At 40.7% G+C, this 18,124-nt stretch overlaps 1 protein-coding gene across 2 annotated transcripts in view; it reads left to right on the top strand.

The window, feature by feature from the left end:
• The window catches only part of LOC128690322 (elongation factor-like GTPase 1), a 93,181-nt gene that overhangs the window by 51,509 nt on the left and 23,548 nt on the right, over positions 1-18,124 (top strand). For both annotated transcript variants that reach the window (XM_070090478.1, XM_070090479.1), the window contains exon 7: positions 16,515-16,628. In XM_070090478.1, the coding sequence (XP_069946579.1) occupies positions 16,515-16,628 (114 nt within the window). The remainder of the gene's footprint in view (positions 1-16,514; positions 16,629-18,124) is intronic.

Raw genomic sequence — 18,124 nt, 5'->3', positions numbered from 1 at the left:
CCACTGAAGTACACTGGTCCTGGAGAACAGAGAATCGATTTCCTACCTTCACATCTTCTCTATTAACCTTCCTAATCTTCCTTCTTCCTGAACTGTGAACCGCTTGCCACTTAAAGCAGCTGCAACTCTTTAGCTCACTGCTGGTCTCCTTTTCCTCACCACCTCCCACCATCTCACACTCACTCTCAAACCCGTCTAAGCAAAGCTACAGCCTCCTATTTTCCTCCTGAAGAAGCAGAACCTCCTCCTTCAACACTTTAACCTGAGATTCCAAAACACTACTGCAGGCCGTAGTGCTCAGTAACACCCCACGCTAATTCCCAGACAGCTTAGGACAGTGACCACACGTGACCTCTGACTGCAACGTACTAACTTTTTTCACTAAGGTGTTTGAGGAGGTAGATCATGGTAATGAATATGATATTGTGTATAAGGCTTTCGATAGAGTTCCACACCAGAGGCTATTGAGGAAATTTAAGGCACATGGAATAAGAGGAGAAATTTTTTCCTGGGTAGAGGCATGGTTGATAAATAGGCAGCAGAGAGTTTGCATAAATGGGGAGAAATCAGAATGGGGGCACATCACAAGCAGTATTCCACAGGGGTCAGTGTTGGGCCCGTTGTTGTTCACAATTTACACAAACGACATAGATGAGGGAATAAATAGCGACATAAGCAAATTTGCTGATGACACCAAAATAGGCCATCCAATTCATTCTAATGAGGACATTAGAGCACTCCAGCATGATTTGAATAGACTGATGCAATGGTCGGAGAAGTGGCAGATGCAGTTTAATATAGACAAATGCAAAGTACTAAATGTTGGACAGGAAAATAACCATGCCACATTTAAACTAAATAATGTAGATCTTAATACTACTGATTGCAAAAAGGTTTTAGGAGTTCTGGTTAGCAGTAATCTAAAACCAAGACAACAGTGCATTTGTGTTTGTGATAAAGCTAACAGAATCCTTGGCTTCATATCAAGAAGTTTAAATAATAGAAGTTCTCAGGTTGTTCTTCGGCTCTATATATCCTTGGTTAGACCTCATTTAGATTATGCTGCACAGTTCTGGTCACCATATTACAGAATGGATATAAATGCACTGGAAAACGTACAGAGGAGGATGACAAAGTTGATCCCATTTAACAGAAATCTTCCCTATGAGGGCCCTGAATCTGCACTCTAGAAAGGTGTAGAATTAGGGGGGATGTGACTGAGGTGTATAAATGGAAAACAGGAATAAATAAAGGAGAAGTAAATAGCGTGCTGAAAATTTCCAGCCAAGACAGGACACTCAGCAGTGGTTTCAAGTTGGAAAAATTCAGATTCAGGAAGGATATAGGAAAGCACAGATTTGGTAATAGAGTTGTGGATGAGTGGGACAAACTCCTGAGTACCATCATAGAAGCGAAAACGTTGTGTAGTTTTAAAAATAGGTTAGATAAATACATGAGTGGGTGTGGGTGGGTGTGAGTTGGACCTGACTAGCTTGTGCTCCTAGGTCTGATGCAGTGCTCCTTCCTTAAGCGGAAGTAACCTGTCTAGGTGAGTCATTGGTTTAAGCTGGATGGGGGGGGGGGGGGTGACATGGACCTGCTTCGCATGGGTCAGTAGGCCTGTTGCAGTGTTCCATCTTACGTTCTTATGACTGACTGACTTGACTGACTTGACTGACTTACTTGACTGACTTGACTGACTTGACTGACTGACTTGACTGACTGACTGACTGACTGACTGACTTGACTGACTGACTGACTGACTTGACTTGACTGACTGACTGACTTGACTTGACTGACTTGACTGACTTTGACTGACTTGACTGACTGACTGACTTTGACTGACTTGACTGACTGACTGACTTGACTGACTGACTTGACTGACTGACTTGACTGACTGACTAACTTGACTGATTTGACTGACTGAATGACTTGACTGACTGAATGACTTGACTGACTGAATGACTTGACTGACTGAATGACTTGACTGACTGAATGACTTGACTGACTGAATGACTTGACTGACTGAATGACTTGACTGACTGAATGACTTGACTGACTGAATGACTTACTGACTTGACTGAATGACTTACTGACTTGACTGAATGACTTACTGACTTGACTGAATGACTTACTGACTTGACTGAATGACTTACTGACTTGACTGAATGACTTACTGACTTGACTGAATGACTTACTGATTCAACTGAATGACTTACTGATTCAACTGAATGACTTACTGATTCAACTGAATGACTTACTGATTCAACTGAATGACTTACTGATTCAACTGAATGACTTACTGATTCAACTGAATGACTTACTGATTCAACTGAATGACTTACTGATTCAACTGAATGACTTACTGATTCAACTGAATGACTTACTGATTCAACTGAATGACTTACTGATTCAACTGAATGACTTACTGATTCAACTGAATGACTTACTGATTCAACTGAATGACTTACTGATTCAACTGAATGACTTACTGATTCAACTGAATGACTTACTGATTCAACTGAATGACTTACTGATTCAACTGAATGACTTACTGATTCAACTGAATGACTTACTGATTCAACTGAATGACTTACTGATTCAACTGAATGACTTACTGATTCAACTGAATGACTTACTGATTCAACTGAATGACTTACTGATTCAACTGAATGACTTACTGATTCAACTGAATGACTTACTGATTCAACTGAATGACTTACTGATTCAACTGAATGACTTACTGATTCAACTGAATGACTTACTGATTCAACTGAATGACTTACTGATTCAACTGAATGACTTACTGATTCAACTGAATGACTTACTGATTCAACTGAATGACTTACTGATTCAACTGAATGACTTACTGATTCAACTGAATGACTTGACTGACTTACTGAATGACTTGACTGACTTACTGAATGACTTGACTGACAGAATGACTTAGTTACACTCCAGTAAAACCTTTGACTTCAGTACCAGAACCTCTACCATCCACCTCAGCCCAGTAGGGCCACAACATAACTCTCCACTCTCTTCACAATCGTCCACAAACACCAGCACCCACAATTTAAGGTAAGAAATACTATTATTTCTGTTACATTTGTAATCTTAAGCAGTAAAAACAGCATAATACATCACAGTGAACTACAATTACATATTCACTTTTATTTTTATAAGATGTGGAGGCCTAAAAAAAGTTGTTTGGCATTTTTGGGGCTCTCAGGAATGTAACCCTATTTTTCCCATAAGTTCTTCAGTTCAGCTAACATGGTTTTTACCTAACACGTCGTTTTCAGGAACGTAACTACCGTGTTAACCCTTTCAGGGTTTCGGCGTACTAGTATGGCTTACGCACCAGTGTCTATGATGTACTAGTATGCATAAATTCTAGCGCCTTCAGATCTAGTGAGAGAAAGCTGGTAGGCCTACATATGAAAGAATGGGTCTGTGTGGTCAGTGTGCGCAGTATAAAAAAAATCCTGCAGCACACAGTGTGTAATGAGAAAAAAAAAATATTTTCCCCATAAGAAATAATGGAAATCAAATTAATCCGTGCAAGACACCCAAAAGTACGAAAAAAAAAACTTTTACCACATGAAATATTAAGTTTAATGCAATAGAATAATTACAATAACAAAAACAATATAATAATTGACACTTACCTTTAATGAAGATCTGGTGATGATTGATGGGATGGGAGGAGGGGAGAGTGTTGAACCTATTGTTTAGAAGGGGAATCCCCTTCCATTAGGACTTGAGGTAGCAAGTCCTTTTCCGGGGTTACTTCCCTTCTTCTTTTAATGCCACTAGGACCAGCTTGAGTCACTGGGCTTCTGTCGCACAACATATCTGTCCATAGAGGCTTGTACCTTTTGTTCGTATATGACTTTCCTAAAGTGGTTCACATCATTGTCAGTGTAATAGTCACCAGCATGGCTTGCAATAGCTGTGTTAGGGTGATTTTCATCCATAAAGGTTTGCAGTTCAACCCACTGTGCACACATTTCCTTAATTTTTGAAGTAGGCACAATGGATTCCACAACTGGCATAGGCTTCTCAGGGTTAGCCCCAAACCCTTCAAAATCTTTCTTAATTTCCATACTAATTCTCACCCTTTTTACCACAGGGTTGGCACTACAAGCTTTCTTGGGGCCCATGGTGACTTATTTTGCAGAAACGAGCACCAAAAACAGTGATGATATAGAATGTACCGAATGTATCCTTAGATGCGTGTACACTGGCTGGCTTGTAAACACTGGCACATATGGGGCAGTTTAGGCCACACGTGGACACGTCTCGTACGAATTGTATCGCATACCGGGTTTTGTAACGGGAACCGAGGCAAATTTTTTGCAATATAATGCATCGGATACCGGATTTATCGGATACCGATAGCATCACAAACCGGGGGTCCACTGTATTTTCGTATGGTATTTATTGTTGTATTCTAGTTTTCCTGATCTCATTGTATAGAATGGAAGACATATTACAGAAATTGAGATGATTTTGACTGGTTTTACAATGAAAAGTACCTTGAAATTGAGCTCAAAGTAGCAGAAATGTTCGATTTTTACCAAAGTTTAACAGTAAACAAATCATGCTAAGTGTCCAATACATGTCAACTGGTGAGTCTAATATTCTTTCACAAGTCGGACTTGAGTCCTGGAAATGGGAAGTACAATGCCTGCACTTTAAAGGAGGGGTTTTTGGGATATTGGCAGTTTGGAGGGATATGTTGTGTATCTTTATACATATATGCTTCTAAACTGTTGTATTCTGAGCACCTCTGCAAAAACAGTGATAATGTGTGAGTGTGGTGAAAGTGTTGAATGATGATGAAAGTATTTTCTTTTTGGGGATTTTCTTTCTTTTTTGGGTCACCCTGCCTCGGTGGGAGATGGCCGACTTGTTGAAAAAAAAAAAAAAAAAAGTGTGCCGATATTATTTATACCATTTCTACACTAATACAGTAGTCTGCATAACAGTAAATCTTATTTTTTTGTGAGAATAAAAATTCAAAGTGGAAAGCAAAAGAAATGTAAGAGGGGCCTGGGGACGTGACTAATGAACAGAGGAAATGTTATTTTAGTGCCAGGAATGTCTTTCTTGTTTATTCTGGACCCTATTTGGAAATTGGCATATTTTGAAATTTGTGTGAAATTGGCAAAATTGCTAAATTCTGACCACTGTATTGGTTAGTTGTAATTGGTAAATTGGTGGTTTCTTGTACTCATTCGATAGAAAAAATGGAGTTCTAGCAAAATAGTTATGACTTTTGTCGACTAGTACATTGGAATTGGCCAAAAATAGGGCTCAAAGTTTTCCATCAAATTTCATACTTTTGGTGTCATTATGATCGGGAAAAGGTTCTCTATCTTTTCATAAGAAAAAATAATTTTTTTTTTAAATTTGGGGGACCCTGAGAACAAGTCTCTGAGAGGGCCTGTGGACCCTGAAAGGGTTAAATGACAGTCTAGTGTATATCAGGTTTCTGTGTTATTTATATTGTTTATTATGTCATATTAGATGAATTGTGATAGATAAATAAGCTGCAGAGTTGATATTAGCATTATTTTGTCATGCCTCCTGAGAGCAGGAATTCCACTGGAATGAATTAATGGCATTTCAATTAATTTAAATGAGGAAAATTGACTCATCATATGAACAAATCAGGATATGAACAAGGTCATGAAATGAATTAAGTTCGTAAGCTGAGGTTTCACTGTATAAGGAATATAGAAAAGAGTAAGGTGATAAGGATAACAAAAATGTTAGGTAACGGAAGATTGGATATCAGATTGGAGGGAGAGAGTATGGAGGCAGTGAATGTATTCAGATATTAGAGTGGATGTTTCAGCAGATGGGTCTATGAAAGATGAGGTGAATCGTAGAATTGATGAGAAAAAGGTAAGCAAAGAGGGGAATGTATGACAGTATAATTATACCAATGCTCTTATATTGGTGTGAAGCATGGGTGGTGAATGTTGCAACAAGGAGAAGGCTGGAGGCAGTGGAGATGTCATGTCCGAGGGCAATGTGTGGTGTGAATATAATGCAAAGAATTCGTAGTTTGGAAATTAGGAGGAGGTGTGGGATTACCAAAACTGTTATCCAGAGGCCTGAGGAGGGGTTGTTGAGGTGTTTTGTACATGTAGAGAGGATGGAACAAAATAGAACAAGAGTATATAAATCTGTAGTGGAGGGAAGGCAGGGTAGGGGTTGGCCTGCGAAAGGTTGGAGGGAGGTGGTAAAGGAGGTTTTGTGTGAGAGGGGCTTGGACTTCAAGCAAGGATGTGTGAGCATGTTAGATAGGAGTGAATGGAGGCAAATGGTTTTTAGGACCCAGCATGCTGTTGGAGTGTGAGCAAGGTAACATTTATGAAGGGATTCAGGGAAACTGGCAGGCCAGACTTTAGTCCCAGAGATGGGAAGTACAGCGCCTGCACTCTGAAGGAGGGGTGTTAATGTTGCAGTTTTATAACTGTAGTGTAAGCATGCCTCTGGCAAGACAGTGATGGAGTGAATGATGGTGAAAGTTTTTCCTTTTCAAGCCACCCTGCCTTGGTGGGAGACAGCCGATGTGTTAATAAAAAAAAAAATGATATTGAGTTTTCTTTTAACAAACCGGCTATATCCCACTGAGGTAGGGTTACCCCCCCCCCAAAAAAAAAAAATAAGTTTCTTTTTAATTTTAGTAATGTATACAGGAGAAGGGGTTACTAGCCCCTTGCTCCCAGCAAGTTAGTCGCCTCTTACAATGCGCATGGATACGGAGGAAGAATTCTATTCCACTTCCCATGGAGATAAGAGGAAATAAAGAAGAACAAGAACTAGTAAGAAAATAGAAGAAAACCCAGAGGGGTAGGTATATATACACATGTACATGCATGTGTTGTGTAACCTAAGTGTAAGTGGAAGTAGCAAGACATACCTGAAATTTTGCATGTTTATGAGACAGAAAAAAGGACACCAGCAATCCTGCCATCATGTAAAAGAATTACAGGCTTTTGTTTTACACTCACTTGGCAGGATGGTAGCTGTTTATTTTGACATGCAACATAACAATCTTAACATGAGTAAGTCTGTAATACTGTAGCTGTCAGTTACAGTTAAAAGTTCCTGAGTACTGTCAGTCATTCATTATTCGGAGGTCTTTTATTTTGAGCCACTATTATATGGCTGTCTGTTTTTGTTTTTCTCTTTGAGACATGGATCTTAGATAATCAGTTTGAGCATCCACTAACTTACTTATAAGAACATAAGAACGATGGAACACTGCAGAAGGCCTACTGGCCCATGCGAGGCAGGTCCAAGTCTCCTACCGGCTTAAGCCAATGCACCCAACCTAGTCAGGTCAGGTCACATTGACTTAAGGGAGGAACACGGCAACCGACCTGGTAGCACAAGCTATCAGGTCTAACTCACACCCACCCACATCTACTCATGTATTTATCCAACCTATTTTTAAAGCTACACAACGTTCTGGCCTCTATAACGGTACTTGGGAGTTTGTTCCACTCATCCACAACTCTATTACCAAACCAGTACTTTCCTATATCCTTCCTGAATCTGAATTTTTCCAACTTAAAACCATTGCTGCGAGTCCTGTCTAGGCTAGATATTTTCAGCACACTATTTACATCCCCTTTATTTATTCCTGTTTTCCATTTATACACCTCAATCATATCCCCCCTAATTCTACGTCTTTCTAGAGAGTGCAGTTTCAGGACCCTTAGTCTATCCTCATAGGGAAGGTTTCTGATACATGGGATCAACTTTGTCATCCTCCTTTGTACATTTTCCAGAGAATTTATATCCATTCTGTAATACGGTGACCAAAACTGTGCAGCATAATCTAAATGAGGCCTAACCAAGGATGTATAGAGTTGAAGAACAACCTGAGGACTCCTATTATTTATGCTTCTTGATATGAAGCCAAGGATTCTATTAGCTTTATTGCGAACACTTATGCACTGTTGTCTTGGTTTCAGATTACTGCTAACCAGAACTCCTAAATCTTTTTCGCAATCCGTAATATTAAGATCTACATTATTTAGTTTACATGTGGCATGGTTATTGTCCTGTCCAACATTTAGAACTTTGCATTTGTCTATATTAAACTGCATCTGCCACTTCTCCGACCACTGCATCAGTCTATTCAAATCTTCCTGGAGTGCTCGAATGTCCTCGTCAGAATGAATTCGACGGCCTATTTTGGTGTCATCGGCAAACTTGCCGATGTCGCTCTTTATGCCCTCATCTATGTCGTTTATGTAGATTGTGAACAGCAGGGGGCCCAACACTGACCCCTGTGGAACACCGCTCGTGACGCTTCCCCACTCTGATTTCTCCCCATTTATGCAACCTCTCTGCTGCCTATTTGTCAACCATGCCTCTATCCAGGAAAAAATCTCTCCTCCTATTCCATGTGCTTTAATTTTCCTCAATAGTCTCTGATGTGGGACCCTGTCAAAAGCCTTACTGAAGTCCATATACACAATATCATATTCATTACCATGATCTACCTCCTCAAATACCTTAGTGAAAAAAGTTAATAAATTCGTAAGGCAGGAACGCCCCTTTGTAAAACCATGCTGAGATTCGTTGATTAATTTATGCTTTTCAAGGTGGCTACGAACTGCCTTGGCAATTATTGATTCCATAAATTTTCCCACTATGGAGGTTAGGCTTATTGGTCTATAGTTCGAAGCTAAGGACCTGTCACCTGTTTTGAAAATAGGTATCACATTTGCCATTTTCCACTTATCTGGCACCATGCCAGTTTGTAGTGATATGTTGAAAAGATTAGCCAAAGGTGTGCTAAGCTCCTCTTTACATTCCTTTAGAACCCTTGCATACAGTTCATCAGGGCCTGGGGATTTGTTAGGTTTTAATTTATCTATTTGCCTAAGGACCATGTCACTTGTGACCCTAATAGTGCACAGTTTATTATCGTCCTGTTCTACATAATTTATCATTGTAAAGTAAAAGGACACAAGTGCAACTAATGTGACATTTATTGTGGCAACGTTTCGCTCTCCAGGAGCTTTATCAAGCCATTACAAACAATACATGGACACAGAGGGTATATAAAGGCTCAGAGTGAGGTGAATACTAGTGAGGTACCATTCCGATGTTCACTAGTGGTAGTAGTAGTAGTAGTAGTGGTAGTGACAAAAGCAATTAATTCGTACATGAGTAAAAGGATATAAAAGCTATTACTTGGGTAACATAAAAATAGGTTGGACAAATATAAACTGGAATGAGGCAGGTTGTTTCAGTGTTCACTCTCTGTGCTTTGTGTAGTATAACAGGAGAGACTATGTGATGGCAGGGTTTACTGTTTTCAGGAGGATTCTTGCTAAGACTTCGGAGATGGTGAAGCTGCCGTTGTTTTGAAGATTGAGACACTTATGCAGCATATGGGAATCTTTATTCAGGAAACATTTCGCCACACAGTGGCTTCATCAGTCCAATACAAAGAGGAAGGCGTAAGGAGAGGAGGAGTATGAGGTAATCAGTCCCTCAACCATTCATCACAACTGTCAGACACTGCAGCATCATGGGATCTTCTTACAAAGAATTCTTCAACGCTTGTTCAACCTTTGGACGAAGACCTACTTCGACTAGTTGATGATACCACTATGATCCCGCCTCCGTCTGCTTCAAGTCACCTCACTACAGTATATAAGCCACGTCTACGGCCCTATGCTGTACATTCTACAAGATTGATGGACTGAACACATCGACTCCAGGCTGAGGGACTGATTACCTCATACTCCTCCTCTCCTTACGCCTTCCTCTTTGTATTGGACTGATGAAGCCACTGTGTGGCGAAACGTTTCCTGAATAAAGATTCCCATATGCTGCATAAGTGTCTCAATCTTCAACTTGTCGGTTTTTCAAACCATTCATCACTGCCGTTGTTTTGTTTAATTGTATTCGAAACAGCGATCAGTGCTGATTCAAGGCATTTGCGTGTGCGGAAATTAGTTTCTTTTATCACTAATTGGGCGTCTCTGAATTTCATAAGATGATTGGTGGAATTTCGGTGTTGTACACAGGCGTTGTTTAAGTTGTCGTTCCTACATGCGTATATGTGTTCATTGAGGCGGGTGTCGAGGTTTCTTGCTGTTTCACCTACGTAGATCTTGTCGCAGCCTCCACAGGGTATAGTGTAAACTCCTGCATTGACTGGTTCGTGGTGCATGGGTTTTGTCCTGGTTAGATCCTTTATTGAAGTGGTAGAAGCGATGGCGACTCTGGTGTTAGCTTGTGAAAGTACTTTTGAGACGTTTAGTGCAACCTGGCTGTTGGGAAGAATTATAACTTTGTTGGGAGCGGTGTTGATGCGTGGAGAATTGATGATCTGAAGAGCTCTTTTCTTGCAGTCTTTGATGAAAAAAGAAGGAAATTGTAACTCAGTGAATGTTTGGTGAATGTAAGTACATTCCTCGTCAAGAAACTCAGGACTACAAATTCGGTATGCTCTTAGGAAAAACCTGATGATGATGCCTCTTTTGGTCTTGGTATCTTGACTGGAATAGAAGTGTGTGAGATCATTTTTTAGTAATAGCTTTTATATCCTTTTACTCATGTACGAATTAATTGCTTTTGTCACTACCACTACTACTACTACTACTACCACTAGTGAACATCGGAATGGTACCTCACTAGTATTCACCTCACTCTGAGCCTTTATATACCCTCTGTGTCCATGTATTGTTTGTAATGGCTTGATAAAGCTCCTGGAGAGCGAAACGTTGCCACAATAAATGTCACATTAGTTGCACTTGTGTCCTTTTACTTTACATATTGTCGGTAATTCTACCAACTTTATTATAATTTATCATTACTGGAATATCGCTGGTATCCTCCTGTGTAAAAACTGAGAGGAAGTATGTGTTAAAAGTTCTACACATTTCCTTATCACTGTCAGTGAGCTGACCCGAGGAACTTTTGAGTGGGCCTATCTTGTCCCTGATCTTACTTCTGTATACCTGAAAGAATCCTTTTGGGTTAGTCTTCGATTCTCTTGCAACTTTAACCTCATAATCTCTTTTTGCTTTTCTAATTCCCTTTTTTATTTCTCTCTTTAACTGAATATATCGATTTCTCAATTGCACCTCTCCTCTTTTGATTTGCCTATATATGCCTCTCTTTTGACCAATCAGATATTTTAATCTATTGTTCATCCATTTAGGATCATTTTTGTTTGATCTGATTTCCCTATTTGGAACATAATTTGACTGAGCAGCTGTTATGGATGCCAGTATTTACCTGTTTAGAATATTTTTTCAAGAGATAGTTAAAAACATATCAAACAGCGTCCATTTGCTATTGACTTGATGCATGATGCTCAAATTCAAAAGGAAATACGTATAGGATTGGATTAGAGATATTGGATTTCCCACTCAAATCTTGTTTTCTTCCTAGTACAGTGGACCCCCGGCATACAATATTAATCCGTTCCTGAGAGCTCATCGTATGCCAAAATTATCGTAAGGTGAATTAATTTTCCCCATGACAAATAATGGAAATCAAATTAATCCATGCAAGACACCACAAAGTATGAAAAAATAAAATTTTTACCACATGAAATATTAATTTTAATACACACAAACTGACACTTACCTTTATTGAAGATCTGGTGATGATTGATGGGATGGGAGGAGGGGAGAGTATGGAAGTTGTTAATGTTTAGAAGGGGAATCCCCTTCCATTAGGACTTTAGGTAGCATGTCCTTTTCCGGGGTTACTTCCCTTATTTTAATGCCACTAGGACCAGCTGACCGGGGTGCAGCAACAGCTGACCATGGTGCAGCAACAGCTGACCATGGTGCAGCAACAGCTGACTTTGGTGCAGCAGCAGCTGACCGTGGTGCAGCAACAGATGACGGTGGTGCAGCAGCAGCTGACCGTGGTGCAACAGCAGCTCGCCATGGTTCAGCAACAGCTGACTGGTGCAGCAACAGCTGACCATGGTACAGCAACAGCTGACGGTGGTGTAGCAGCAGCTGACTGTGGTGCAGCAGCAGCTGACTGTGGTGCAGCAGCAGCTGACCGTGGTGCAGCAGCAGCTGGCCGTGGTGCAACAGCAGCTGACCGTGGTTCAGCAACAGCGGACTGGTGCAGCAACAGCTGACTGTAGTGCAGCAACAGCTGACTGTGGTGCAGCAACAGCTGACTGTGGTGCAGCAACAGCTGACTGTGGTGCAGCAACAGCTGACTGTGGTGCAGCAACAGCTGACTGTGGTGCAGCAACAGCTGACTGTGGTGCAGCAACAGCTGACTGTGGTGCAGCAACAGCTGACCATGGTATGATAGTACATATTTCTCATCCTTTTTGCCACAGGGTTGGCACTAGAAGCTTTCTTTGGGCCCATGGTGGCTTATTTAGCAGTTACAAGCACTATAAACAATGGAATAATACAAAATGTATCGAATGTATGCATGCAAGCGGCCACCCTGGCTTGTAAACAATGACAGCAGGGCTGGATGGACAGGTTCGGGACGAGTCATGTTGGTCAGAAACAGCTGATGGTGGTGCAGCAGCAGCTGACTGTCGTGCAGCAACAGCTGACCATGGTGCAGCAGCAGCTGACTGTGGTGCAGCAGCAGCTGACTGTGGTGCAGCAGCAGCTGACTGTGGTGCAGCAGCAGCTGACCATGGTTCAGCAACAGCTGACTGGTGCAGCAACAGCTGACCGTGGTCCAGCAACAGCTGACCGTGGTGCAGCAACAGCTGACTGTGGTGTAGCAGCAGCTGACCGTGGTGCAGCAACAGCAGCAGACTACGGTGCAGCAGCAGCTGACCGTGGTGCAGCAACAGCTGACCGTGGTGCAGCAACAGCTGACCGTGGTGCAGCAACAGCTGACCGTGGTGCACCAACAGCTGACCGTGGTGCACCAACAGCTGACCGTGGTGCACCAACAGCTGACCGTGGTGCAGCAGCAGCTGACCGTGGTGCAGCAGCAGCTGACCGTGGTGCAGCAGCAGCTGACCGTGGTTCAGCAGCAGCTGACCGTGGTTCAGCAACAGCTGACTGTGGTGCAGCAGCAGCTGGCCATGGTGCAGCAGCAGCTGACTGTGGTGCAACAACAGCTGACGGTGGTGCAGCAACACCACACGGTTGGCACTAGAAGCTTTCTTGGGGCCCATGGTGACTTATTTTGCAGGTTCAATCACTAAAAACGCTGTGATAATATGAAATGTTCCGATTGTGTGTGTGGATGCAACCGCACTGGCTGGCTTGTAAACACTGGCACCCATGGGGCAGCTGAGGCGCACTCAGACGAATCGCGTGAGGCGAGTTTTTTAGTGTGAGGTGAGGCAAAATTTTTGCGTTAAAATGTATCGTTTGCCAGATTTAACGTATGCCGACGCCATCATCTGCCGGGGGTCCACTGTAATTCTTTTTAAAAACTGTGATATTTAAGGAGGGATATTTGCAGAAACTCTCACTGTTACTCGTGTAAATCTACGCGATTGCTTAGATCTACATATATAGTGCCCTTGAATATGCTGTGAACAGCAAATTTTGGCCTAGACATGAAAGAACGGGTCTTTGTTATGGTTGTGTGCTGTGCAAAAAAAAAAAATTAAAATTCTTCCCCACTCAGTGCATGATGGGAACAACTAACCTCTGGCATTGTGTTTAGGTTAAAGTAACAGCTTTAGGGCATTTTTTAGGGTGGATGTTTCTTGGTGCCAATTGGTAGAACAGAAAACATAGTGAAATAGAGATGATTTTGGTAAATTTCAGATGAGAAGTTGCTTAAAATAGGCCTCAAAGTGGTGGAAATGTTTGTCCTTGTCTTTGTCCTGTCTTCCTCGATTACTAGTCTGCAGTTTTGTTTGTTCCGCCTTTCTCAATTACTGGTCTGCAGTTGTTTGTCTTGTCTTCCTCAGTTACTAGTCTGCAGTTGTTTGTCCTGTCTTCCTCAATACCAGTCTGCAGTTTTGTTTGTTCCATCTTCCTCAATTACTAGTCTGCAGTTTTGTCTGTTCCATCTTCCTCAATTACTAGTCTGCAGTTTTGTTTGTTCCATCTTCCTCAGTTACTAGTCTGCAGTTTTGTTTGTCCTGTCGTCTTCCTTAATAGCAGGCCTAGCACTATTACACAGAATGTAATGTATGAATTTATTACATTTGGTGTAACATGCATTGCTGGTTTTATTGGGTTCTTCAAGTATGTTTCTTTTTTGTAATTTTTGTGTAGGTATCACATGATGGTTCACTCACATTTTTGTGTAGGTATCACATGATGGTTCACTCACATTTTTGTGTAGGTATCACATGATGGTTCACTCACATTTTTGTGTAGGTATCACATGATGGTTCACTCACATTTTCATATCCTGTGCAGAGGATGGGGATGGAAAAGATGGTAGTTTTGAGCGTAGTGGGTCTAGTCAGGTCACACCTAGTTTTTATGTGAGAATAGTGACATTCATTGTACTTTTACAAAGTGCCTGGGTGGTGGCAGTGTAACCTGTGAGTAAGATGATACGCACACCTCTTCAGTGTGGAAAAATGCCAAGCTGGTAATTAAGGATGATGTACCTAGAAGCATTGGTTTTGCACACACCACCATTGAACAAAATGATGCTTATAGCATTGCTCCACCTTTTGTGTATCACATTCTCTGAAAATATGGACTAACACTGGCCCCAACAGTATGAAGCCCTGCTCCATCTGTCATCACAACCCTTTCTGACACTTCTTACCCACAGTGATGTGGTTATTATGTCAGTATGTTGTGAGTGTTTTGTAGCACATGATAAAACTCACACTTAAACAAAACATCATCCAGCCAATAGAGGTTGGGTGTTTTACCACATTTGTTAACAGTTTACCTACCATGCCATCTATCGTTGGTAACCAATTATTAATGCCAAACATGCTGCCTAGGTATCTCCAAATTTTTACTTTAATACAAATATTGCATTAGAAAAAAATACATTTTATAGTAGAAAATTTTTCTTTTTGTAATATTTATTTATAAATTCAGAAATTTAGTCTGATTTCTATGATATGGCTCCTTGTTTTTACATGTGCTTGAAATTTTCTCGTAATTCTTCAGCATTCGCTGTTTAAAGAAGACAAGTACTTTTGGCAGTTTGGGAGAGACACAGATGATGATCAAACTAAATGTAAATTATGTGATCAGGCATACGGTCACTGTCTTGAACACTATTTGCTTAATTGTCCACTTATTGAGGAATACAGAGATAGACAGTATAATAACCTATGTGACATGTCAAAATATCTTATTAATGAAAATAAGATACTAGATATACTAAGCAAATTTTCTAATTTTGTTTGTAACAGATAAGTGAACTATAGATTCTTTTTTTTTAACAAGTCGGCCGTCTCCCACTGAGGCAGGGTAACCCAAAAAGAAAGAAAATCCCCAAAAAGAAAATACTTTCATCATCATTCAACACTTTCACCTCGCTCACACATAATCACTGTTTTTGCAGAGGTGCTCAGAACACAACAGTTTAGAAGCATATACATATAAAGAGACACAACATATCCCTCCAAACTATTGACATGTAGAGTGAACATTAAAATGGTATAAAATACCGACAGGTTGTTAGGTAAGACACACATGCAACAGTTAGGTATCTTTATTTTGAAACGTTTCGCCTACACAGTAGGCTTTTTCAGTCGAGTACAGAAAAGTTGATAGAAGCAGAAGAATCTTGAAGATGATGTAATCAGTCCAAGTTTTGAGGTGGTCAGTCCCTCAGTCTGGAGAAGAGCATTGTTCCATAGCCTGAAACAATATGGAGTTAAAGTGACAGGATTGAGCCTTATATACCGCCAGGAGGTGAGATGTAGGCCACTAGTAGAGGTAAGAATGAAGTCGTTGTGTCTTACCTAACAACCTGTCGGTATTTTATACCATTTTAATGTTCACTCTGTCAGACACTGCAACACAAGGGTATCTTGGTACAGACCTGAAATCAACTTGGACTACTACTAGTGAGAATGGCTGGATTTGAGAGGGACCTGACCTCACAACGACTTCATTCTTACCTCTACTAGTGGCCTACATCTCACCTCCTGGCGGTGTATAAGGCTCAATCCTGTCACTTCAACTCCATATTGTTTCAGGCTATGGAACAATGCTCTTCTCCAGACTGAGGGACTGACCACCTCAAAACTTCAAGGGTGATGGACTGATTACATCGTCTTCAAGATTCTTCTGCTTCTATCAACTTTTCTGTACTCGACTGAAGAAGCCTACTGTGTAGGCGAAGCGTTTTGAAATAAAGATACCTAACTGTTGCGTATAGATATGTGAATATAAATCCATATGTACTCCTGTTAACCCTTTGGAGCCTAGTTCCTAGGCCTTTTGTGTATCCATATGCTCTTACGCTACTGTCCACAGGATGGATATGGGGTGTACAATAAACTAGCCACTTCGGTGGCAAAATCTGAAAATCTAAGAAGAAAGCATGACCAACACTGATATTAAATTTGTTTTGCACAGGTGTATGTGTTAGGCCCAAAGCATGATCCAAATACAGTGTTGGCTCTTACAGCACTCAATGAGCAGCAAATAGAAGAAAAATTGAAGGATTACAAACACATTCATATATGCAAAGTAAGTTTTTTAAATGGATATTTACTACTATTTTTGTATACAATAGTTGACTAATTCATGTGCCTCAATTATCCAATATTTTTCCTGGAAGGCTTCACCTGAATAATTTTAATTTGTGGTGGTTTTGGCAGTGCTTGTTTGTTGTAGTTTATTGCACAATTTGCAAAGTGAACACTGACCATAATACATATATACAGTGGACCCCCGCTTAACGATCACCTCCCAGTGCGACCAATTATGTAAGTGTATTTATGTAAGTGCATTTGTACGTGTATGTTTGGGGGTCTGAAATGGACTAATCTACTTCACAATATTCCTTAAGGGAACAAATTCGGTCAGTACTGGCACCTGAACATACTTCTGGAATGAAAAAATGTCGTTAACCGGGGGTCCACTGTATTTCATATGCTCAGTGGATTTCCTATTTCCAGATCTTAACTTTCTCAGCATTCTTATAAACATCAATATTAATTAGAGCAAATGTTTCAAATTTAAATTAATTTTTTTTTCCTGGCATAGTATACAATGTATAATTTAGATGTTGGAATGGTTGGTGTTTATTTAATAAATGTATGGAAGAGGGAAGGGTACTTAGGGATTGGCAGGAAGCATGCATAGTTTCTTTGTATAAAGGCAAAGGGGACAAAAGAGTGTAAAAATTATAGGGGAATAAGCCTGTTGAGTATACCTGGTAAAATGTATGGTAGTTATTTTCTAAAAGAATTAAGAACAAGACAGAGAGCAGAATCGCAGATGAATAAGGAGGCTTTAGAAGGGGTAAGGGGTGTAGAACAAGTGTTGACAATGAAACATAGCTGAACAGTATTTAGGTAAGGGTAAAGAGGTTTTTGTTGCATTTATGGATTTGGAAAAGGCATATGATAGGGTGGATAGGAGGGCAATGTAGCAGATGTTGCAAATATATGGAATAGGTGGTAGGTTACTGAGAGCAGTGAAGAGTTTTTATGAGGACAATGAGGCTCAAGTTAGGGTATTTAGGAAAGAGGGAGATTATTTCTCAGTAAAAGTAGGTCTTAGACAGGAATGTGATGTCACCATAGTTATTTTTTATTAACACATCGGCTGATTCCCACCAAGGCAGGGTGGCCCAAAAAAGAAAAATTTTCATCATTATTCACTCCATCACTGTCTTGCCAGAGGGGTACTTTACACTACAGTTATAAAACTGCAACATTAACACCCCTCCTTCAGAGTGTAGACACTGTACCTCCCATCTCCAGGACTCAAGTCCGGCCTGCCGGTTTCCCTGAATCCCTTCATAAATGATACTTTGCTCACACTCCAAACAGCACATCAAGTATTAAAAACCATTTGTCTCCATTCACTCCTATCAAATACACTCAGGCACGCTTGCTGGAAGTCCAAGCCCCTCACACACAAAACCTCGTTTACCCCCTCCCTCCCAACCCTTTCTAGGCCGACCCCTACCCTGTCTTCCCTCCACTACAGATTTATACACTCTCAATTTCATTCTG

The sequence above is a fragment of the Cherax quadricarinatus genome, chromosome 32 (genome assembly GCF_038502225.1).
Source record: "Cherax quadricarinatus isolate ZL_2023a chromosome 32, ASM3850222v1, whole genome shotgun sequence".
NCBI lineage: Eukaryota > Metazoa > Arthropoda > Malacostraca > Decapoda > Parastacidae > Cherax > Cherax quadricarinatus.
Note: the sequence above shows the minus strand (reverse complement) of the source record. Positions and strands in the feature narration are given on the sequence as shown.